The sequence below is a fragment of the Rhinichthys klamathensis genome, unplaced genomic scaffold, assembly GCF_029890125.1.
Source record: "Rhinichthys klamathensis goyatoka isolate OS25496 unplaced genomic scaffold, OSU_Roscu_1.1 h1tg000639l_1, whole genome shotgun sequence".
In the NCBI taxonomy this organism is placed as follows: domain Eukaryota; kingdom Metazoa; phylum Chordata; class Actinopteri; order Cypriniformes; family Leuciscidae; genus Rhinichthys; species Rhinichthys klamathensis.
Window position 1 is genome coordinate 705,573 of NW_026607085.1, and position 24,205 is coordinate 729,777.

At 38.8% G+C, this 24,205-nt stretch overlaps 1 protein-coding gene across 1 annotated transcript; it reads right to left on the minus strand.

Moving 5' to 3' along the window:
- map1b (microtubule-associated protein 1B) lies at positions 1-18,952 on the minus strand. The gene is made up of 8 exons (XM_056241377.1): positions 18,792-18,952; positions 18,564-18,759; positions 15,995-16,096; positions 7,956-8,038; positions 7,075-7,215; positions 1,710-6,891; positions 1,292-1,524; positions 1-1,207 (listed from the first exon to the last, which is right to left on the minus strand). Exons 2-8 carry the CDS (start codon positions 18,748-18,750, stop codon positions 1,052-1,054), a joined length of 6,084 nt encoding a protein of 2,027 aa, XP_056097352.1. The 5' UTR covers positions 18,751-18,759; positions 18,792-18,952; the 3' UTR covers positions 1-1,051.
- Between the last annotated feature and the right edge of the window lie 5,253 nt (positions 18,953-24,205).

The following is a 24,205-nucleotide window of genomic DNA, read 5'->3' on the forward strand; positions in this document are numbered from 1 at the left end:
AAGTATTAAATAAGGCAAATAAATATTGCAACTCAATTACTCAGTTGATAGGATAAAAACATTAACATAAATAAAGTGTGCAAATAATAAGCAGTACAAATTGATGAGTAACAATTTTTGGAGTTCAAACATTTAATATTTTACCCTATTAAAAAAGGGTGGTGTGAAATTCATGTGATTTCAAGCTAATGATGGGCAGTTTTAAATAAATATTTTCTACCTGTAAAAATTCATATCTATTACAATGGTGACAATATAATTAATGAATTATTTCCAGGAGGAAGAGGTATAAGATTTATTATTTGTAACATTACGGTTTTTACGTACGACTTATGGTATTTCCTGTTTTCTCAGGCATTTTTTCTCAGGGAGTCTTTTAAATTGGTTAAACCTTTATTCTATTTTGCATTTAATCACAATGGTAGCAAGCTTCACATTCATATTTTATGCAACTCAATGCGGCTGGAATATGATGCTAAATGTAGCTTTTGCATCCAATGATATATTTGTAATTGTGGATTATACATACCATTTAATTGTCCTCATATTAAGTGCATCATGTTTGTTGTACATTCAGTTTAACTTTCTAAGGCATTTAAACAATCCCTCGACCTTTGGTGTAAACATTATCATTTATGGAGTTCTTTTTCAGCGATCCATTGACCAGTTTATAACCTGTTTTTAAATGAGTAAATTTGTAGTTTGTTGTCAGTTTTCTTGGAGATGCTCAATACAGTGTTCATCCACCGACTACTGTATGTATTTAGTCAGTTGTTTAGTTTGCTCTAAGTCGCTTATGCTGGGTGTTTGTGGAGGTCTTATACACAGCAAAAACTGCTCTTTGTGTGGTCAACAATGTCTAACCCAATATGTTCACAACCTGAGATCTAAAAAAGTACTAGATAATTCTACTGAGAAACATTTTTTGCTGGTTCCTCTATTGAGTATATGGAAAGAGATCCTAAACATTTGCTTTTGTGAATGTGTGTAGTAAGTTTTCCTATTGTTTGCTCTCCAACATCCAACCTCTACCACATCTTGATCATGACAATCACAGCTCAATCTTACATGCAGGGAAAGACTCATCTTGCATGACCACAGTGCTGCTGCTTGCCAGAACCATGATGTTTAAGTCTTGCTGCTTCTCATGGGTTTCCTGGTACCACTCCCTCATAACTTCTGTATCATGGGTTGGAATCAGTGTGACCTAGAGGGGTAAGAATGACTATACTAATATCATATGCAACATTAATTTCAAGGAAAGTATCCATAATTGGAAGAATAATAGTACCTGCATATTATTTCCCCATTGGCTCTTTCCTTCCAACAGAGCATCCAGAACTGCCTTACTGGGCTCCTGTGCTGTTGGATCATTGCCACTGACTACAAAGTAGGAGGATCGGATCCGTTTAAAGAACTCAGTATCCACATTCTTGGCATTGCAGTGATTTGGTATGTAAACTAGGTCCATATACATTGGAGGACAGTTAGGTACTGACGTTCCACTGCTGTACTTGGTGCTTCCTTAACAACAATAAAAATATATAAATCATATATATATATATTATATTAAAAGCAAAGTTAAACAAGGCTTTAAAAAAACTATAGACATTGGGGACATTGGGGAGACATTTTGATATGTAAGGTGTCATTTTTTAATTGAAAGTATAAAGTTGAAAGTATGAAAATTCTAGTATGAAACTAGTTACCTGAAGTGCTGCTTTTCACTCCCCTTGATGCAGAGGTATTAGTAGCATTTTTGGCATCTTTATCTTCTGTAGCCTTTTTTGGAGAAGAAACTTTCAATTCTTTGATGGCACTTGTTTTTGACAAGCTCTTTGTTGCAGATGACTTGGTCTTGCTGCTGATGTTCTTTTTTGGCTTCCCTCTTTCATCTTTTTGGGATGCCTCCTGAGCCTTAAGGACCTCAGGATCTACCATACAGGCATCAGGATGTGGAGGAGCAGGAGCAGGGTCTCTGGGCGTGACTGGAGGTGGGTCTGCATGACGATAAGTGATAGTCCTATCTGTTGGTAGTGTTTCTGAGTCATCCTCAGAGTCAATATTTGCATCTGCAGTTATTGATGGGCACTCCTCTGTGCCAGGAGGAACATCAGAGTCCGTTTGAGAGGGAGCTGATTCACTTACAGAGGTTGGTGGAGTTTCTTCACACTGCTTGTTCTGCTGTTTCCCTTCAGGTGGTGGTGGTTCTCCTCCAGACTTAGCAAGTGGCTTTTCCTCCTCCACAGGATGTTCCTCATTCATGAAGTACTCAAGAGGACTGGGGTTTATAAAGGATGGAGAAAGCTCTGTTTTTGGATGTCTGTATTCACAGGAGGTCACCAAACACAAGTCCACATCTGCTCGTGACTGAGAAAGGATTGTTTTTGATGTATCTGGCCCTATGGACCCACCATCACAGATTTTAGTAGATTCTCCATATTGACAGCTGTAGGAATATGATGTGGAGCTGCTGGAAAACGTCTCTTGAGTGTCTGTCTGATTGAAAGAAGGAGAAATTTGTGCTGGAGTTGATATTTTGGGGCTTGGGGGGGGGTTCAAGTCTGTGAAGGCATTCGTCACTAAGCCAAGTTTAAGCTCTTCTGTCTTCTGAGAAAAACAAGATGACACTGTAGGAGATTGGGCCTTCGTGTGTCCATTTTGTGTGTCCTCTATTTTATCTATACCAGTCTCTTCGTAAAATGAGCTGGGACTAGGTTTATCTTTATCTGTACCTTCATGTGAAGTACTTGGTCTCCCTAGAACAAGAGAAGAGTCAGGAGATAAAGGGGACTGATTGAAGGGTGACTGTTTTGGAGTAACAGACGCTGAGAAACGACCCGCATTTGGGGAAACTTCTCTTGGCTCCCCAATTTGGCAGGGTGTTGTAACTGATGGGGTGGACTGAGAGGCATCTGATGGGGAAGCAGAAGCAACCTGGGAACTATCAGACTCTTTGAAAAGCATTGCCTTCTCCCCAGCTTCCCCAGGTCTGTGCTGTTCTTTTGTGAGACCAGCTCCATCCGAGGGGCTGTAATCAACTTCTGTCGGACCATTTTCAGTGGCCGTATGCTGCATTCCTCCAACAGATGGATGATCTGGTGACTGCTTGCTAAAATCCAATGTAAATGAGTGTTCTGGGGATTCTTGTCCACACTCAGCTGACAAAGACTGCTCAGAGGATTTTGTTTCCTTTTGTGGCATTCTCAATTTGGCTGTTTTTGGAGAAACATCAGGGGAGATTGACATAGGCCAGGGACTGCTCTTAGATGGGGAGACTTCTGCTTCTTGCATTGTGGTTGGAGTCTGAACAACAGAGACAGGGAGAGAGTCATCCACTTCTGTGGAATGAGGGGAGCCCACTTCAGCATGAAGTGATGGGGAGACCTCATCTGTTGTAGGTTCTGGTAAAGAACTTGTTGCGAGTGATGCTGTTGAGGCAGAGGCAATGTGAGAAAATGTGTCCTCTGCAACAACCTCATCAACCGGTGTGCCAGACTTATCCGATGTGGTCCCCTCAGATATGGACATTTTGCTGTCCTCTTTAAATGTTGTGAAAGGATTTGTATCAGACAGGCTCTCTACTTTAGCCGGCAGCAATGATGCAGCAGATATAATTGAAGAACTGTCATCAGTTGCTAACTTTTTATCATTATTGTCAGTCTGGCTTTGGGTCTTGTGGTCAAGCTCAAAATTGGTTGATAAATGTGCTTCATAACTTGATGATTGCTTCTTTTCCATTTGTGACACAGGCACCGCTTCATCAATAGGACTAGCCTCTCTGGGAGAGTATTCCTTGTCACTTGTGATGTCAACAATAATAGGACCCTGGGGCTCAGATGTTTTCTCAGACGGTAGAGTGCCATCTTTCTCCTCCACTGGGGATTGGTAGTAAGGTGTGTGACCTGAAGACTGAGGAGATAAAGGGCCCTCTAAGGTTTTCTCATCTGGATTGTATGATTCCATTCCTTTTGACATCCCTGCTAGTGTGGTTCCCAGTTCAATCGGTGAAGATGCACCTGTATGAATATGGTCAATGTTCATGTTTTGGTCACCAGAAGGTGACCGGACAAAAGGCAAAGTTGTAGTGGTACCAGTGAGCCTGTTTGAATCAAAAGAGAATGTGGTTTTGGTTAAAAACTCCTTGGCAGATTTGTCTTCCTCCAGTGAAGATGGAGGTGAAATGGTGGAAGCTGATGCATGATAGTCATGCCCTTCAGTGGCATCGCTCTTGGAGTGATCTAATTCAGGAAGATCTTTGAGAGGTGAGAGTTTCTTTCGTTCATAATCTGTAGCCATACTGTACCTGACAAAATCTTGGGAGGGAGAATCACTTTCATCATTAGTTGTCTCATCACTCAATACATCTCTTGGAGTTGACATTTCATCCATAGGTGTTGGAACACTTGAGATCTCAATTGTAGACTGAGTGTGTCCAGATGTTGTGTATTCTTCTGGTGGCTCATCTCGATTTTCATCATCAGAGGCGACCTCACTTTCTGAACCTGCTGGTAGAGTTTTATCATGAATAGAAACAGCAGGAGATACAGGTGCAGAGAGCCTTGGAGGTGTGGTTACATCAAAACACTGTGGTTCTTCTGCACCATAATCGGATCCTTCCTTTGTTTCCTGCTCTCCTTGCTCTCCATCATCTTTTAATGTAGATATTGCTCTGTCCTGCTCATCCACTTCCTCTGTATCTCCCTTTTCTTCATAGTCCCCTATCTCAGATGACTCTTCCAACCCTGTTCCCTCATCTTCGAATTTATCACTGGTGCCATTGCTTTTTTGATTGGGTTCTGGCTCCCCTGGAGTACCACCACATTCCTCCTCAGCTTCTGTGGTTGCTATTCCTTCATCCAGTGACTCTGCTGCTTCTGGAGACTCTTTGCAAGGAGTTATTTCTTCATGCTTGATCATCTCTCCTTGATCAGAATCATCTATTTTGGTCTGAGATAGGATTTCGTCATCTTCAACAATCTCCTCTGCTTTCAGAGCCTCAAAGTCTTTAGTGAGGTCCTCTGGAGAAGACATCAATGATCTCTCTGCCTCAAGAACACCTGTTACACTGGCTTCAATGGCAGGTTCATCAGCAGTAGCACCTGAAACAGAAGTTGCAGCCACTAATTCTCCTGCATCTTTTTTTGTGGGCTTAGCCTTAGCCTTCTCTTTGGATTTTGCAGGACTACCAGGAGCCTTTCCTCGTGCTGCAACCTTTGGTTTAGGTGCAGGTTTTTTCACCTCAGGTATGCTAGGGGCATTCTTTTTCAAGCTACCAGCTTTCCTCAAATCTTTCTTTGGTTCTTTTTCATCTTTCTGCATTTCTTTCTTTTCATCCTTTCTGCTTTCCTTTAATAGGGAATCTTTCCTAATGTCCCGTCTCTTATTTTCCTTCTTCACTTCTTCTTTCTTTACTTTCTCTTCTTTTTTAGTCTTTTCTTCTTTCTTGGGTGTGGGTTTTTCAGCCTTTTTATCAGCCTCACTCTTTTCCACTGATTTCTTTGTTTCTTTCTTTATTATTTTTGGTTTAATGTCAGCTTTCTTTTTCTCTGGAGTGTCAATTTTGGGTGTTTGCTCAATCTTGCCTTTAATGTCCTTGTCTCCTGCTTTCACTTTTTTCACAAGTGCTTTTTCTTTCTTCTCTGTCTTTTGTGTTGGCTCCTGAGTTTCCACAGAGTCAGTTTTACTAAGAATTTTTAGTTTTTCAGGGGCTTCTTCTTTGGACTCTTTGTGGACATTTTTGCTTGGGGATGGTTTTGATGTGGACTTTAGGCTCTCTTTACTGTCTGTCTTATGTTTCATCTTTGCTTGTTTCAGTGTAGGGGCTAAGTTTGAATTAAGCTCTTTTTGTGTGATCACAGGATGTTTGAGGAAATCTAAGTGTTTAAGTTTCTCTAGGCCTTCGAGAATATTATTCTGAGTGGAATTGCCTGGAAACAGAACACGGATGATTTTTTCTGATGGGTTTGCAGGATGCCACACAATCAGTGATGAGATGGAAGACAAATATGAGATTGGGAGCTCTGATTCTTTTCCATTTGGCAACAAGACAGGGGCTTTGTCTTTATCACTACCAGTCCATTCTTTCAGGAAGCATTGCAACTCCTTGCTGTTCTTAGCAGGGTTAAGAACATACATTTCAAGCTTTCCAACCCCCATTTTCTGGAAAAGTATAATTGGTTCTACTGTGTTCCCAATATTCCTATGCAGAGATTCTGGTTTTAAAGACAGCTTGTTTAAGTACTGCATTGTGAGAGATGCCTCCCCAGCATTTCTTCTAATCCTGTAGTTAGGCTCAAGGTTTTCCAGGTTCTGGGGCATGTTGACAAACATAACACCAATATCAGGTGAGATCATATTCTTTGTCCAGTCACTGTTAGCTGTGGATCCCTGTGACTGTTCCTCCTCGAGTTCAGCTATTTTTCGCTGCAGCATGCTATTAATACCAGGGAGGTTGTCATCTCCAATGTGTGTGAGGAGAACAGAATCTACTCTGTCCAGATGGCGTACCAGCTTCCAAAAACATGACTTTCTATCAGATCCACCATTAATCAGCATGTTAAAGCCGTTAACTGCAAACAGTGCTGAATCACCTCGTCCACCAGGGAAAATATAGCAGCATGGTTTGGATAATTTTAGGAACCCTCCTGAAGTCGGGGGTTCCAGCATGTCAAAAGGAGATGGGACTTCTACAGATTCTGACAGGTACTCTGTGAATTCGGAAAGACCTTCCATTTCTGGAAGGATGGTTGGGGAGTTTAACTTCATATGGATGAAGTCCTGCAAGTTGTGTTTGTCCAGGTTTGAATTTTTCCAGTCACCATGCTCAGGACAGAAAAGGGTTAAACTGGCTTTGTTGGCTGGATGTATGGTGCTAAGAAGTTCTCCAATCTGTGAGTAAAGTGAATTGAAATGTTTCACTAAATAAGACAGCAGCTTCCTTGAATGTAATGTTAAACTGTAATATGCATGCTAGATTTTAGCATCTGTTGACTGTTTGAGAATCTTTTCTCAAATGCACTCACTAAACTGGTAAATATAGCAAACCAAAGCAAAAAGCTAACAATCACTCACCTCTTGATCTGTAAAAATATCAATGAAATTGGAGAGAGAAAAGGAGCCTGATTGGAGAATCAGCTCGCCTGTATTTTCAAAACACTGTCCTGCTAGGACAAGCAGCTTATGGTGGGCTGAGTCTGAGACCATAAGACGTACCTAGGTATAAACAAAGTTATATATATTATATTATATATATAAATATTATAATATTAATTTAACATTGACTTGGTTTGGATTAATCATGGCTTGCATTTGATGCAACAAAAACAACATGTGAAGGTTATCCTTAATTATTTAAATGCCTTATCTGCCAAAAACCTTAATCAACTGAGAGTTTGCACTGTAAAATGTCATATCATGCTGTAAAAAACCCACCTAATAGAAGTAAACTTGTTGCTATAAGCTCATCTAAAAAAAATTTTTTTTTTTTTTTGTGACTTGACTAAAAAATGTCATTCATTTCAACAAATACAAATTGTATTACTTTGGCTTTTGGCTTTTTGTGTTTTTTCCTCTCTCTTTCTTGTTCTCTGTCCAGGCCAGCATTTTCCAGTTTGCTGCCATTAACTGTTCTGGGCGCTCTGCCAGGGTCAGACTTGCAGTGCTTTACCATATTATTAATGCAGAGTCAAACTGCAGTCACAGTGTGCAAGCAAGCCTTTGTGTGTATGAGCTTGTTGTGCATTTATGACTTTGCCTGCAACTGCGACACACCCATTACATACGGAACCATGATGTTCTTGTCCTATAGGATACTAGCTCTGTGTTTATTCTTATCCCCAATAAGGTATTTGTTTCTATGTGATCCAGACACCTAAAACAGTTTTAAAATATGTTTTAGTGGCAGACATAGATATATTTATAGAAATATAGAGAGACAGAGAGAGTGGGTTTACCTCAGTGCTAACAGCTTCATCTGAAGGGTTGATGAGCACTACTGTCTCCAACACATTACTTTTGTGGTGCAGAATCTTTTGTCCTGAAAATAAAATGACATGTTATTAATGATTACTGTGATGTACACAATGCACATGAGGATCTTGAAAATGTTTTGGTTTGTGTTATTAACTGAATTAAATTATACATATATATTTTAAGGATTGTCTTCGCCGAAAATAGCCAGACCAGGACTCCAGAACAACACAAATGCTGCTGCTGCTTAAGGAACCTCAAAGACAAGCCAAAACCTAGCTTTGGTGAGTTTATTTGGTCTGTAATTTTATTGAAGATCATTTCCTTTTCTTTTATAATAATAATAATAATAATAATAATAATTCGTTACATTTATATAGCGCTTTTCTGGGTACTCAAAGCACTTTACATTTACATTTTCACTACCATTCCTTCAGCCCCTTTTGTTATCTATATATGCCTTATTGAGTTTTAAGTTTAATTTGTAGTCAAAATGGTTATGTTGATTGTTAATTGCCTTGTGTATACTCATGCAAATACTCCCCTCTTCTCTTACTCGTTTCTCTCTATATATGCTCTATTGACAGATATCTAATTAACCTCTGCCCCTCCTCCAGCAACTTGTCATCCTTTCTCTTTCAATCACCACATAGGTGGAACACGAAAAAAAACTTCTAGTATTCCACTGTGGTAAGTGTGTTCCTATTTTTTGGGCTAACTGGCCATTTTCTCTGTACTTTCTGTCCATACATGTCCTCTGACAGTGTGACTACACTGATAATATAACATGCCGCTGATTGTTTAATATCTTATTTTTGCCCATCCCCTGTCCAAAAGGCTCATTATAAATTCAGGTGAGAATTTCTCAGTCTCTGTCTGGGTGAATCAATCATTTTATAAATCCATCAAGCTGTCCAGAAGCAGTGAAGCTGTAAGATTGCAGGAAACGGTCAACTCTGTCCCTGTCAGTAGAGTGTTTGCTATTACTGCAGAGGTCTATGAGCCGCTTTTGTAACATTCACTCATGCAGCAATTGTTGTTCATAGTCTCATAATCCCACCTCTGAAGTTGTTTGTATAGGGTCAGTGACTATGCGCTCCATAAGTGCTGAAAATTGCTTGAAGAATAAGGCCTTAGCTACCAAAAATTTCAAGGTCTAAATCTAAAACACAAGAGGGCACACACAATTTTCCCATTTGCACTTAACAGTGCACAACCTCTTGCAAGCATGGTCATACCACAGCCAAGAATAGTTGTAAAAAAAGTCTCCAAAACTGGATGCTGTGGATAAATTACATGCTTTTGGTGCAGCAGTGATTTTACATTGCAGATATTGGGTCTCATTTACTAAAGCGCATACACACATATTTGTGCATATACACAATACACATATACAACCTGTGTGCAAACATTCTCACACAGAAATCATAATTCATAAATAAGTTTGCCCTAAACTTAAAAAAAAAAAAACACACGTATGCAAAAATCACTGTCCTGGATTTGGACTTGTATTATACTAATTGCTCCCTAACACATGCTCCCTTCATTTTTAGAATAATCCAGTTTCATACAGTATGTAGTATGTGTGTCTGTATGTGTGTGTGCATAAATCCAGGTGACTCTCTCATGCAGTGTAGCTAATTACAGTGTGTTTCCCACCTGCTGAGTTATTATTAACACTCTGAATTTGTTCCATATCCCCTCATCTAAACATATTCACTGTGTACCCCATCCATTTCTTCTTCTATTATTTCCCCTGTATTTTTTGCTTTTTCTACTGCTCTCCACAAAACATTTCTGTAACCTATTTAAGAAATAACTAGCATTACATAGACTGACTTCAACTCTCAATAGACAATATGTTTAATACTATTTCAGAGAAATAAAGTAGACCAACCTAAGGGTAGTGATTAATTAGTGTTAAATGTGTTTCTTATTAAATATAAGTGCATCTGCCCCCTAGAAAACACAATTTTTTAAGAAGGTATACAGCATGTCTGAGACTCCAGATACCAAAATGGGCCACTCTCTCTTTGATCATTAGGAATGGGAGTGGGAGTTCCTTTGCGAGAAAATGCTTTATCAAGATCAGTTGGAGGATGAGAGGGAGGAGCTAAGGGATGGAAGAATGAATTTAATGGAATGCATCTGATTTAGCTGAAATTGAGCGTACTTGATGTACTTCATTTCTTCTCTATATGTGTGTTCTGAGGTGTTGCAGTCGAGTCATCTCACTGCAGTACTCTCTGCTCTAGTTTAGCTGAAGATATTCTTCAGAGCATAGACATCTGAGTTTTGGTAATGAATGATTCTCTTCTAACCATTTCTTTTCTCCTTGTTCCTCTAAATCTGGGCAGGTCCGCTAACACAGTTGATGTGACAGTAACCTGACATGAATGCTGTTCCTGCTGCTCAGCACACACCCAGACTCACGCAAGCAGAAAAGCGGCATCATTACAGGGCCAACCTCACACCAGGGGGAAGACCATTTATGTGACAAAAATAGATGCTGTCGGGAACTTCAAAGAGATGAAGAGAAAAAAATGTGTTTAGAATCAGTGGTGCAAACTAAAGTTCGGACAAATTATATTACGGTCGATAGCAGAGTTTTCCTTTGCCCTTGGAAAATGAAACCGCTGCCATAGACTATTATCCACATGGGTGAGTATAATGGGGCTTTTATAATGAACACCATACCTGACACAAAAGTTTTTAATACTAGGAGAAGATCCACCAACATGTTCTTTCTGTCAAAACTCTTTATCATTAAATAATGTTTTATTAGATTGTGATTTAGATTAGATTAGATTAGTTTTTCTCACTATGAAAATAGCCACAGAAGCTAGCATGGTGTTAACCAACAAACATCTTCGCCATAGCTTAATTTTCCAAATGTTACATTAAAATGTTTTCCTCTGTTTGCACAGTGGGCTAATACAGTTGAAACATTCTTCAAAATATCTTATTCTTTTGTTCTATCCATACAGTATAAGCAGGTTCAGAACCACAAGGGTGCGTAAATGAATGAATTTTGATTTTTGGGTCAAATATCATTCAGTGTCAAATAGATGGTGAAGGTGTTGTAAGCGATTTTTGGGGAAATATCACGTATAAAATGTTGCCACCTTACAGATATCACTGAAAAGTGACATGAAGAATCGAATATGTCTCTGTGACACCGTAGTTTTTTTTTTTGAGAGAGAGAGAGAGTGAGTGAGGTTGAAATTAGAAAAATGGCAGAAGCCAGCAAAATGTCTGAAACTGATTGTGACATCCCTTTTTACCACAGGAGAAAAAAAATGTTTTTTTGTTTGTTTTTTGAGAGAGAGAGAGTGAGGTTAAAATTAGAAAAATGGCAGAAGTCAGCAAAATGTCTGAAATTGCTTGTAAACAGCACCTTTAAATAATCATATAAAGTTGTAGATATCATAACTACAAACTTGCATCTCTTAGTAAGCTAAAGCAGGCATATCTGATTGTCACCTAGAAGCTGGGCTATTTCCATTCCAGTTTGATTCTGGGTGCAGATGTGTCAGCTGCAGTATTGTTTGACTTATACTTGCTTTGCGTTGCCACACTCACCCAACCCCATCCTCACCCCTCTTGTTCTGATCTCACCTCACACTGTCTCTGATACTAATACAGACTGAACACCCTTTGGGCAGGCAGCCTCATCTAATGACACCCACAACAACGCACAAACAAAGAAAGTATCCATACAAATGGAATGCCATGAACATGAACATGAACCTGACTTTCTCCTTCACTTTGTCTCTCTCCAACTCTGTCCTGTCCTTTCAATGCCAAAATGGGAGTTTGAAAAAAGGCAGAGGAGCTCATTCAAACACACATACAAATACTTAGAAATATCAATAACATTTATTCCAGTTCTTCTTATAACATTCAGTCCCAAAGTCTGAACAAAAACGTTGCCCAAAAAGCTTCATGAGATGCATATTAATCACCTTCTAGCCCCTACATCAAAGCAAAGCATATTAGACATAATTTCAGGCTCAGTTTAAAGACTCATGTATTACAAGAGTATTCATGACATAAACATGCTGTGCCTTTATTTGTACTCTACTTGTATTAGAGCTAGTGTTCTTATACTCACAGCACATTTAGAATTACATGCTTGCTGTCTGTTAACAATGGCAGGCTCATATGCAAAAACAGAAATTCTTTTGTCAATCAATCTGGATAAAAGCATTTGCCAAACGCCTCATATGTAAAATAGAAGCAAACTATAGAAAAGCAAAATTATCAAATCAAACTATCAAATTATTAATCAAACAAAGAGTTAAATATTTAATTGTATAAAAATCTATAATTTGTGAACACGCCCAGGACAGCAATTATCACCCACCATGTCTGTAAATCTGTATTGAAATTGGATATTTAATATATTTTATTTTTACATTTGTTTTCCACAAAAAAAAAAGAAAGCTGTACAGGTCTGGAACAACATGAGGATGAGTAAATCATGACATGTAATTATTGAATGGACTAGTCCTTTAAATTGTCAAGTTGTTGAAGGAAAACAATTTTAATGAATCATATTTTAACATGGCATTATAATACATATATTGTCAGTTCATCTCATACTTTTAATATTAATAATATCACAATCCTAGATGATCAAGCATGCTAGCATGTAAATGCACGGTAGAAAGTGCAATCATTTGTTAAGTGCTTATTGATTTCATTACAGAAGCTGATTCATTACTATTGATTACTGCACTGGCTGATGCTGAGTGAATCTGCTGGACTATGATAACTGATCTAATATTAAACTTCCAGGAACATTTTTATGCTTCCGTCTCGACTCAAAGCAGTGAAAAAGTCAAAGGCAAGGTCCTGAAGTATCTCAGAAGCAAAGGGATCCTCCACACTCATTTTATCGTCTGAGCCTCACAGACACAATATTGCCGGTCTCATAATTCTTTCTCAAGCATTCTTTCAAGTACTATAATCTCTTTTCCGAGTTTCACACTGTGATTCATCTCCTCTTAGTGATTCTGGCAGGGGTTCCACGTATTTCAAAGTCATTTGGTTGGTATTTTGTACAAAGGAGTTAATCTAATATAGATAGCCTACATTTTCTATTTTTTTTATGTGAATAAATGTGAACCACCATGTGTTTTTTATTATGTTTCTCATTTATGCATTGCTTAAGATTAAAGCATCTGCTAAATAAATGTATGTATGTGTGTATTTGAGTCTCAAATCTCCCTGTACTCTCCACAGGTCTCAGACATTCAATGATTTATATTTCACCCTCCTCCATGCTGAATAGTAATAACCCACCATCTCCCCTGCCCCCATTTATCTGTCTTACCCTAATTATCCTACAACTCTCTTTTACTGCTGAAAAGTATTAAAGACTAAATTAATTTAAAATGCTTTCAAAGTAACAAGAAGTGTTATAAAATTGGAATTGCTCTGAAAGGGGGTGCTGGGATAAAGCAATTATCCACTATGTAGGCCTATTTGTCTGTGGTGGACAGCTAATGGCATTGCATTTAAAAGGCTAAATGGCCAAAAGCGGCATAATGCAAATTCCTCTGTTAATTTTCTATTAAGCTTCATATAAAGTCACCCATTGAGCAATAAATCTGATTATGGAAATGAACCAACACCTACATTTCATGTTTATCCTTAAGGGGGGGATTTGTAGCCAATGATTTATTCTTGTTTTGTCCCAGGGGTCTCAAACTCGCGGCCCGCGGGCCATTTGCGGCCCGCGGGGTGATATTTTGTGGCCCCCTACTTGACATTAAAGTTTAATGTTAGTGCGGCCCGTCGTTGCGTGTGCCGCGAAAAAAAAAAAAAAAAAAAAAAGTATCCCTTATGAGCTACCATAGATAGTCTCGTGACAGCTTACGGAGGGTTTGTTGTCAATAGTTGTCATAGACAACCGCGAAGTACAAACATACTGCGCCTGGAAAAAATGAGCGCGTCGCTTCAATTATGAGCGCGCTTGCCGCGCGCCTACATTTGAAATTACGAACTTGAGCGCGCAAAATATGTGAGCGCGATATGTGAACGGCCCCTTGGCGAACTACCACCAATCAGGCCACGAGCTACTGGTAGCTCGCGAGCGACGTGTTGGAGAGAGACCCTGCTCTAAAACAATGTGAGAATAATCATTTTGAGCTTGTAATATGTGTCCAACAGGTTCATAAGAAGGTTTGCTTTGATTTGTGCAGTCAGTAATTTGAGACACTATACAAAGAATTCAATAAGACGGGCAGACATGACTGCAAATATTTGTATTTCAAAAGCAATAATTGTTTTTCTAAGTATAATAAAAGGAAATGTGCCTTCCAAAAAAAACATTCAATATCATTAATGTGTTGTATAAAGAAAATAAAAAGGACATAAGCAAATATAAATATCACAAATATGTGTTATAGACAAAGAAAGTTTGTAAAATGAACTTCAACTGTCAGAAGGACAGCTCATGAAGAACCAATCATGTACAGAAAGGAATGTTCAAATTCAGAGGAACTGTTCAGAAGAAACGTTAATAAATATTGAGAAGATTGGATCAGTTGTGCTCCTTTTTTGGAATACTTGAATACTATTTTTTTGTGGAATACTTGATGCGGCCCAGCCTGACCCAGACTCTACCTCTAGCGGCCCCCAGTTAATTTGAGTTTGAGACCCCTGTTTTGTCCTCTTCCGACAGTCACTCAGATGAGTAAATAAGAATTCTGATGATCTCAACAAAGTAATGTGCTTTGCTATTAAGCTTGTGTGTGTGTGTGTGTGTGTGTGTGTGTGTGTGTGTGTGTGTGTGTGTGTGTGTGTGTGTGTGTGTGTGTGTGTGTGTGTGTGTGTGTGTGTGTGTGTGTGTGTGTGTTTTCAAGCTAACACAGATTACATTTCAATCATTCAAGGTCAGTGTTGGCTCATCATTTGCTTACATTAGCAGTCTCACTGTCTCTCTGGAAGAGATATTTCCATTATGGTTAAGCTCCTATAATTTCCTGCTGTTTTGTGAAAAAAAAAATCCATATTACTGTTGGGGTCTGACTGCATTTGAAGCCCCTATGTACGACTATGTGTGCATGCTTTAGTTCAAAAGCAGACAAAACCATTGTCATTAATTTTTCAGCTAATTATCTCACATTTAGCTTTCATCCCTTGCAGCAATTCAGCATGAGAGGAAAAAAAGTAGAGAAAACAAAAGATACAGAGGCAGACAATCAGGGAGGACAGACAAGGGGACACCAGGGACAGGGTTTGATCCAGACAGAGCTCCAGGCACACCGTCTAAACCCACCTCTTTTATCTCCATCAAAAGAATCCATCAAGAACTCGCACAAAAAATTCACAGTGTAAAAAAATATGACTCTAAATATAGAAGAGCATTATAGATATAGCAAAAAGAAACAGGGAAGCAAATAAAGTTCTGAACATTGTGGTCATCTACAACGTTTGCTAAGCGCTAATATAAAGATAAACTGATAAGAATCAATTTTACATGAGGTTATGTAACATTTATGATGTCATGGGAAAGTTCAGAAGAGACACAGAGCAAAGCACGATGGAAGAAATGTAACACAGGGACTGAACCACTTGTATGACTGTTGCATCATTCATTGATCTCATTGATACAACTGATTTAACTGGCAGTGAAATTATGTCACTGGAACACTACCTATCTATATTTATAGACAGATTTTTTGAGGCAGATTCTCTATGACAAATTTAGCTCGGTGTGAAGCTGTTTTAATGACCTTGTGACATGGGAGATTTTGCCAAGTCATGGTAATGCTAATGTTTTTATGGGTCTTTATTGTGAAAAGGGAAAAATAAGTAGTTAATATTAATAATGACATTATGATGATAGTTATAATACAAAGATTCTTCTCTATACAATACTTCATCTTTAGCACTATTGACCTTTTGGGGTCACTAGCGTTTTAAATATTTAATATTAAGTTATCATAAATTGCTTCATAAGAGTTTTGAGCTGGCTACAGGATATGAAGTGAGCAGATCATGTTCAGCCTACCTCTCACATCGGCTGAAAACCTGGCAGAGTGTCGAGAAACAAAAAGCTTCAGCTCCTGGTCCAAGTTACAATCAATCAGATTTGTGTCCCATGAACGAATTCCTGCAAGTCAGAGGAAAAAGGGTGAAAATATGAAATGTGTTGTACTTTTAATCAATCATGAAGAGAACAGTTCTTTATGCATTGACAATACAGGCTACTTCTTGCAACAAAAACTACCTCATTTAAAATGTTTGTTTATGAGTATGAAGTATGTAGCAGTATGCCAGGGAGAGATCTGAAACTCAGATGGGAAAAAAATACTAAATGCCTGGATCTGTTGGTATACATGCAAAAGCCAATCAATGTATGGAAATATCTATGAACCTTCATGGTCAATGGTTAGCCAGGACAGAGATTATGCTTTGAAGAGAACATCTCTAGATCAGATATACTTCAAAATGATCTGCCTCTAAATGGTAAAAGGTTAAGAAGGCTGTTCACACTGTTTATGACAAACATGTTTTGTTTTTATGATGGCATACTTGTTCCCCTCATGGAATCACAGAAGAATATTACCCGTATATTTCTGCTACCGCACGTGCACAACTGCAACTCATTTGCCTTCAAGGAATGTATAGCCTAACATACTGGAGAATTTATGGTTAGAAGAATGGTTAGAATTTAGCATGATGCCAAACCTCATTTACTCACAAGTTCCACAAAACAAGAGCCAATTTTGCAATTTGCAATTTTTAGTGATTCATTCAATACAAAAGTAATGTGTTTTGTTTATCACAATACAAAAATAGCAGTGAATCTTCCAGTAAAGGGAATCTAACAACTAAACCTGAGAAATCATACATTTTTCAGCTTTAAAGCAGAGGCCTCATCAAAGTGATGCTAATGCCTCCTGATAGAGCAGAAGAAAAGAGTGATAATTATCTGTTCTTCTTTTTTTCTTCCACACCGTCACTCACAGGGATATAAAGACCTAACTATCACAACTAAAACTATACTGAAAAAATGTGTTGCTTTAACTTAAAAAAGTAAGTAACCTGATTGACATTAAATTATGAGTTCATCAAAATCAAAACATTTGAGTTAATACAATGGAGATTGGTTTAATCAACAGAATCTCAAAATATTATGTTATCTAAACCACGTGAATTATATAAGTTGATTTGACAAAAGAAATAAAAAAATGTTCGGTCTGAATGATAAATTTAACAGGACTGAATCGGCCAGAAAGGGGTTCTAAAGTCAACAACATTAGCCCACTCACAGAAACGAGAACTCTATTTTGGAAATAATTAATTAATCAATAATTAATAATGAAAATTAAATTTAGATTCTTAATGATTTATGTAGCCTATGAGTTGATGGCTGGGACAGGGACACATAAAATTACAATAAACACACCTATCAATAAAATATAATTCAAAAACAAACAAGCCTATGTGTCTACATATTGCTTTATTGGAACATTTGGATGCTGGACCACGTGACGACGTAGTTACGTCTTGACGCAAATAATAGCCGAATCTGTTATTTTGGATGAACAGATGAAAAGAACGGTACGCGTTGTCCCCATGGTTGTCCCATCACTAACTGAAACGCCCCTTTGGCATGAACATGGGGCCCTTCTGACTTTCCGTAGGGACTGCAGTGCGGACCGCGCCACGCCTACAAGCCGGTGATTAGAAAGGAGCGAGTGGAATGGAAGAGGATGTAAATAAATCAGGATGCGCAGCAACAATGTCTCTAGGTCTGGTCAAGTGGGCAGAAGTTATGCTTTTGCCACACTTGGTATGAAGCAGGGCCTACACCTAGCAATTTAATATGATTTGTCTTTCTAATGCATTTAATTTAGTGTCAAACTGAATAAATCATTTACTGAAATCTCTCTCGTGCATGGTTATTTAGCGTGATTCTCAAATGAGTCGCAAACAGGGCAAGGATATAGTAATAAAAACCGGATATTAGAAAACAAAGAACTGGCGCGCGCCACAGATCACATCCACGCAGATGGACGGTGATGGTGCGTATCCTCCTGACTGCAGACCCTCCACCCCGGCGAAACAAACGACAAGTCTTATTGATCGACACGCTATAAATATGCATGCTAACTCATCCTAGCCCACAACAAAAGTCAGACACTGAAGTTCATCGAATGGCCAAAAACAACACATTTGGATCATCGGATAGAGCCGCACACCCTGCGAAAACAGTCATGGTGCTGATGATGATGATGTCTTTGGGAAACTGGGTGGCGCGATGCGATCGCTTTGATAAGACATGCAGTGCACTCGCCAGTTAGTAACAGGGAGGGGCTGCGAGACAGTTTCCATCTACATAGTCACACAACAAAGAGATCCAAAAACAATGCATGGAAAGTTTCTTCCAGTCAGCAAAAATGTGTGTCTAGATTCACCCATTCAACCCCAAAGTGAGTTCAAGGTTAGTCAACAGCACTTGAAAAGGCAACTGCATAAGATACACGGGTCCAAACATCATCTAAATATATTCATGGCATAAATACCAGAGGCACTGCACATTATTCGTTCATTATTCTTGTCAGCTGAGCTACCTTTCTCAATGTCCGCAATGGCACACTTCAGATGCTCGTCAGTGACCAGCTCCCCAGTGACCACCAGCAGGTAATATTTGCCCTCGTCGAAGTGATGTGTCGAGGCCGTGGGCGATGCCGTGCTCTTGGTGCTACTGACACCTCCGAAGGGTGCTTGAGTATCTACAGGTTCAACTAACGTCGCCATTCTGTCAGACACTCACACACTCACTCACTCACTCACTCACTCACTCACTCTCTGTCTGTCCGGTCGGCAACCTGAAGTGAGCTTCTATCTGGAGCCGTGCAGCGGGCGCAGAAGGAGTGGCCCAGGCTTTTATATCCTCAGACTCTGTGTCATATGATGAGGAACCGCCGCTGCCTCTCCTCTCATCCAGCTGATGTCATGCAGCAAATCATAAAACAGCGCGAGACCAATTGGAACCTTGAAAAGCCTTACATAATTAAAGGATTAACTTTGGATGAACTTGTTGACATGTGAATTGGGCATCAATATCAATAAAAGTGTAGCCTACTCTTGAACGATTGCTGTACTTTTTTTTAATAAAAGGTGTAGCTGACAACTTTATTTTTTTTAAATGTAATTTTATGTTACAGTTGATAATATTGGATATACAAAACGGATATAAAAATCCAATGATTGCATATAAAAATCTTCCTGAAATAGTTTTGCTTTTTCGTTCTGCAAAATATAATGAAATTGCATAGCCTACCAATGAAATTATTGGAAACTGAATCATTTAAAACAAGTCATAACAGAAATCAGTGAGTCTGTCGCTAAAGCGTCTCAATTACATAACCTAATGATTTCATTAATATACATTTTTAATAAACAATAGAGATTGTTGCATTTATGAGTTCCCATTCTCAGCTTACATTTTTGTATTGGTTTATGTTTGTATCTCACAGAACTCATAACATGCCCAACAGACATTTGAGAAGTTATATTTTGCAGAACGAAAAAGCAAAACTATTTCAGGAAGATTTTTGACTTGTGACATTATTTTCACAAAAAAAATAATCCCCCATAATTCTTATTCATGCAATGTTGGGAAAATTATTATTTACATTGTAATATATAGCCTATACACCATAGTAGCCTATTTGTTACTTGTTCTATGTGGTTGTGATGATGATGTAATGTGCTGTGCTAAATAATCATGAAAATAATGTCAAAATGTAAAAAAAAAATAAAAAATCTTTATGCAAAATATTTCACATATATATATAATGGATTCTCTTTTTCCTTTTCATTTTAGAAGTGAAATATGACCAGGACATGTTGGCTTTAGGTGGGATTCACCCATATAATCTAGCCTATTTATAGACTTCATATTTCAACTGTCAACCTCAGTTTGCATGTAATCAGTGGTTGTTTTACAGAAAAACTTTCCAGTTACACAGAATGGTTTGAATAATTGACAAAAATGATTGGATTCAATAATATATTTCCTGCTCTGTTTTGTGTTTTCATGTGCTTCTGAAAGACATAAGAATAGAAAGACTTTTAAGAAATGCAAATAAATTCTGTTTCTATTTTGCTTTGCTCTTTTGAATGCAGAGGCCCTTATACTGATGGAGAAGAGGGTGTTCCTCTTTGTCCCATCTTGATGATGTCATTTTAGGCAGAGTCATGGCACAGATACAGCTGTGTCATTGGGGTTCACCTGGAGCAGTGCCGCAGATTCAGTGTGTATTGTTCAGTATCATTACTAGTTATGATTAATAAACACACACACACACACACACACACACACACACACACACACACACACACACACACACACACACACACACACACACACACACACACACACACACACACACACACACACACACACACACACACACACACACACACACACACACACACACACACACACACACTTCAGTATTACCAAAAGGTACTTGATATTTAGTTTGGGTTTATTCTGTGTTTTTTTCATTCTTGATATGAAGACTTTGTTTTGTCAAGTCACTGTTTAATGAATTTTTGTTTTTCACTTCCTGCAGCTGTTTCAAATGAACCTGTTATCTATGTGCAAGTGTAAATATTTCAAGTCAGCTTGTCAGTCTGACTGCAATGTTGGGCATGAGCCTGTTGGAAGTGGGGCATGATTCAGCACATCAAACATTTAGTACAGTACACCTGGAAAAGTGGAAGCCTGTTATAAATATTTTATAAGATCACATGTGAGTGTGTTTTTGTTAAATGTAGTGTGATATTAAAGTGTTGAAGGGTGCATGATTTAAAGTGACAGAATGTAATATGTTAAAAGAAGAGAAAAATGTTAATATTAAAAGTGTGTATGACTGTGTATTTTGGTATGTCTGGCTGTATTTGAGAGAGAGCATTACAATTTTAACCAGAATTAGGACATTGAGTTGAGTCAATAAATGAATGAAATCATGAATAGAGCGAAGGAAGAGAATGAATTATTTCAGCAACTATTATGTTGTGTCATTGTCTGTCATGACAACGACATTTGTTGCCATGGTAGCTGTACCACTGGGACCACAGTCTGCCCATCGCTGCATGCGCACCAGATTAAAGTCACCCTGAAATTAAGATAGACAATTCTTTTCTTTTATGGAATATAGCAGTATTTATTATAAATTATTTATCAATGCACATAATTATTTTTTTTAATTTGTGTGCCCTCATAACCTTTAATAAAAACAACTTCCCCTCCCACTTGCATCAACATCTCATCTCTCCTCTAATGACGTGTTTACTGGTGCGAGGGCGGGAGAACCTGTCACTCACATGAGATTACAACAAACCATAACGATCAGTTACTGATGAGCAAAATTAAGTCCCGCCCTACATCTTTTTCTTGTTCAAGTAGCTGTTTCACTCAGTTTGTCACAAATAAGAATAGACTATCGCAACTTCCGTTTCACAAGTATGACAAGATCTGTTATGGACAAGTTTGATCAGTTTTTAAAACATTGTCTTTAACTAAGAAATACACAGATGTGCTTTAAAAATGTATTGTCTTACATTTTTTAAATCAATTTTAAAGTATTTATTTCAAGTATAATTCCAATTCGTCCTCACTAATAATAGTTACAATAAATTAGGAAAACACACAACTCCAATTACAGTCCAGGTTCTGTGGACGCCAATTTATCTAAGCAGTCATGTGGCAGAATTGTGAGAAAATGCACCTGACAATGAAATGATGTCAGCGTAATTATTGTGATAAACATGACATTATGTCAGCCTGTGAAAACCAGAAAATTACAGGAAAGTCTGTTTTCTTCCACAAGGCAAGCAGGAAAACACAAACAGCTTGGCAGTTTTTGGACCAAATAAGTGTGTGGTGTTTTGATGAGTCAGAAAGACCTCCCATTGATCTGTCTCCACAGAGTGCCTTTCTCTGTCTGAGTCTGCCATCTACACAGTGGTACACACTGTCTGCCTGTCACATTAACAAACACTACATGGGTCAAATAAGGTAAGAGAAAGTGAGGTGCTATTTGGACTTGATGTTTCAATCCCTGTGGAATGTTGGCATACCTGATCTCAGCAGTGAGATTTGAGTGGTACAAGGGACGGTAGGAATATAATTAGGTCATCATTCAGCACCCTCCTTCATGGACATTTCGTTGATGAACCCACAACGTCTCCAGAGAGCTCAACGGTGACACCTGGCATCCCAGGTACACCCTCCTTAACTCCATATCCCCCATCTTCATTTCACCGCCCAGTTGATGTCCTTCCTTTTAACCCACAGCCAATTGCTGCTTCTTTCTGCTACATTCGACTCTTGATTGCTTGTTGAGAGAGCGACCCCTAACCCCCATTTTCATCAGTAGACTGGATGTGGATGTGGAGACAAAACCCCTACATCCATCTTCCACTGGAAATATCCTCACCTTCCAGCCATTTTGCACAGCTTTGGTTGCCAGTTTAGAGTACTTCAAACATTTTCTCTCCCATGCTTCCTCCACCCCATCCTCCATGCTACTGTAAGCTCCACACGATATACCAGGTATACCATATCAACTGGCTGTTGTGGACCAAAGGACCATGTCTGGTTGAGTGTTGTAGCCACAATATCTGGGGGGAACACCAGATTTTTTCTCCTAGTCCACGTCCATCCTCCAGTCTCAAGCAGCCCGCAGAATGCTTGCATCTTTTGTTGTAATGTGATGGTCCTGGAGGTTGGCTTGCTGGTAAGAAATGTGTGAAGTGGGAAATTACTGCGGAAGCTTGTGCAAAAGCATTTGTGGTGGTTCACCTCTGCTCTAAGATTGATGCCAACTGCTGTAGAACTTGCTTATGCATCTCACTGACAATATGCATCTCAGTGATGCAGGTGCTTGACACAGGGAGCATGCGGGATCTTCTCCCAACCATTGGCTCAGGTTCTGAGGTGTGGGTAAGAGATCATAGTTGCCTCCCTCCATTTCCCAAATGTCACGACAGCTGAGTTTTCTCTTTTCTAGATTCACCCAGTTAGTCCATTGACCCTGCTTGTCCAATGAGATCCTCCTGCCTCCTCATCTCTTCTGCCCTTATGTTGCATTCCATTAAGGAGCTTTTGGGATGAGCCCAAGGCCTGCTCTCCCATGTTGGACTTGACCAATCATGTTTTTGAAATGAAGTACTGACTTTGTATTGTACACGGCTTCAGATGGAGTACACTTTCTCGTCGCTGCCACCCGAGGGGCCGCTGAATGTCAGAGTCAGTGAATGTCATAACCTTGCTTTGGTGCATTTGAATTCTTCCACCAGACCTGTAATTGGTCATTTTAGTTTGCCATTCCTGTACAGTCTCACAGCACTTAAAGGGGTCATATTATGCTTTTTCACTTTTTCAACTTCATTTAGAGTGTAATGTTGCTGTTTAAGCATAAAAAAGATCAGCAAGGTTACAAAACCCAAAGTCCACTCTAAAGGGAGATATTTTATTAAACAGAATCCACTTTTCAAGAACTACAGCGAACTTTTGGACTACAACACAATTTTTCAGGGCTTTGTGAAGTCATAATGTTACTCATTTAAATAATCTCCACCCACTGAATATGGAAAAAAGGTGCGAGGCCTGGTTGAGCTGCATTAGATAAGACAGTGTTGTCGCCATGTCAAAGAGACGCTGTTTTTTCCACAACGTTTCTAAAACTCATTCGTTTGGCTGATGCTGATGATGCTGCTTCCTAAGGCTGATGAACTTAAAGTGGTTAAAATCTATTTTAAACACAGTTCCTGAACATTATAATCCCAACATTTATCTGCATGCTGCAGATAAATAAACAAAGGGTCAGGCTTGGCCTCCGCTCGCCTGCTAACTAACATTACAGTTTTGATGGAGTGTTTATTATAGCGTTTGTAAGCTCTCGCTTTTTGTAAGGCTGTTCAACGCCCCTTAGGAAAATTAACATTGGTTTTGTAATCGATTACTGTTTGTATCACCATAGTTTTCCAACAAATATCATGAATAAATGGTGTAAAACATCGTATCTAAAATGTATAAGAAAATTACACAAAAAAAAACATACCACACTGAAAGTCTAATCTTCGGTCACGTTTCCTTTTACAATCTATTTTGGCCTTTTAAACTTGCCGGGTCAGTGACAAGCGCCTCTCACTGCTCTGCTCCTCCAATTCTGCTACTTTCAGTTATGTCACGCTG

Excerpts from the sequence above, each read along its gene's own strand:
- map1b (XM_056241377.1), bottom strand. The coding sequence starts at position 18,750 with ATGGCGACGTTAGTTGAACCTGTAGATACTCAAGCACCCTTCGGAGGT. Across the intron at positions 6,892-7,074 it reads ATATTTTTACAGATCAAGAG|ATTGGAGAACTTCTTAGCAC; the intron begins GTGAGTGATTGT and ends CTTTACTCACAG. Across the intron at positions 1,208-1,291 it reads AATGGGGAAATAATATGCAG|GTCACACTGATTCCAACCCA; the intron begins GTACTATTATTC and ends TTACCCCTCTAG.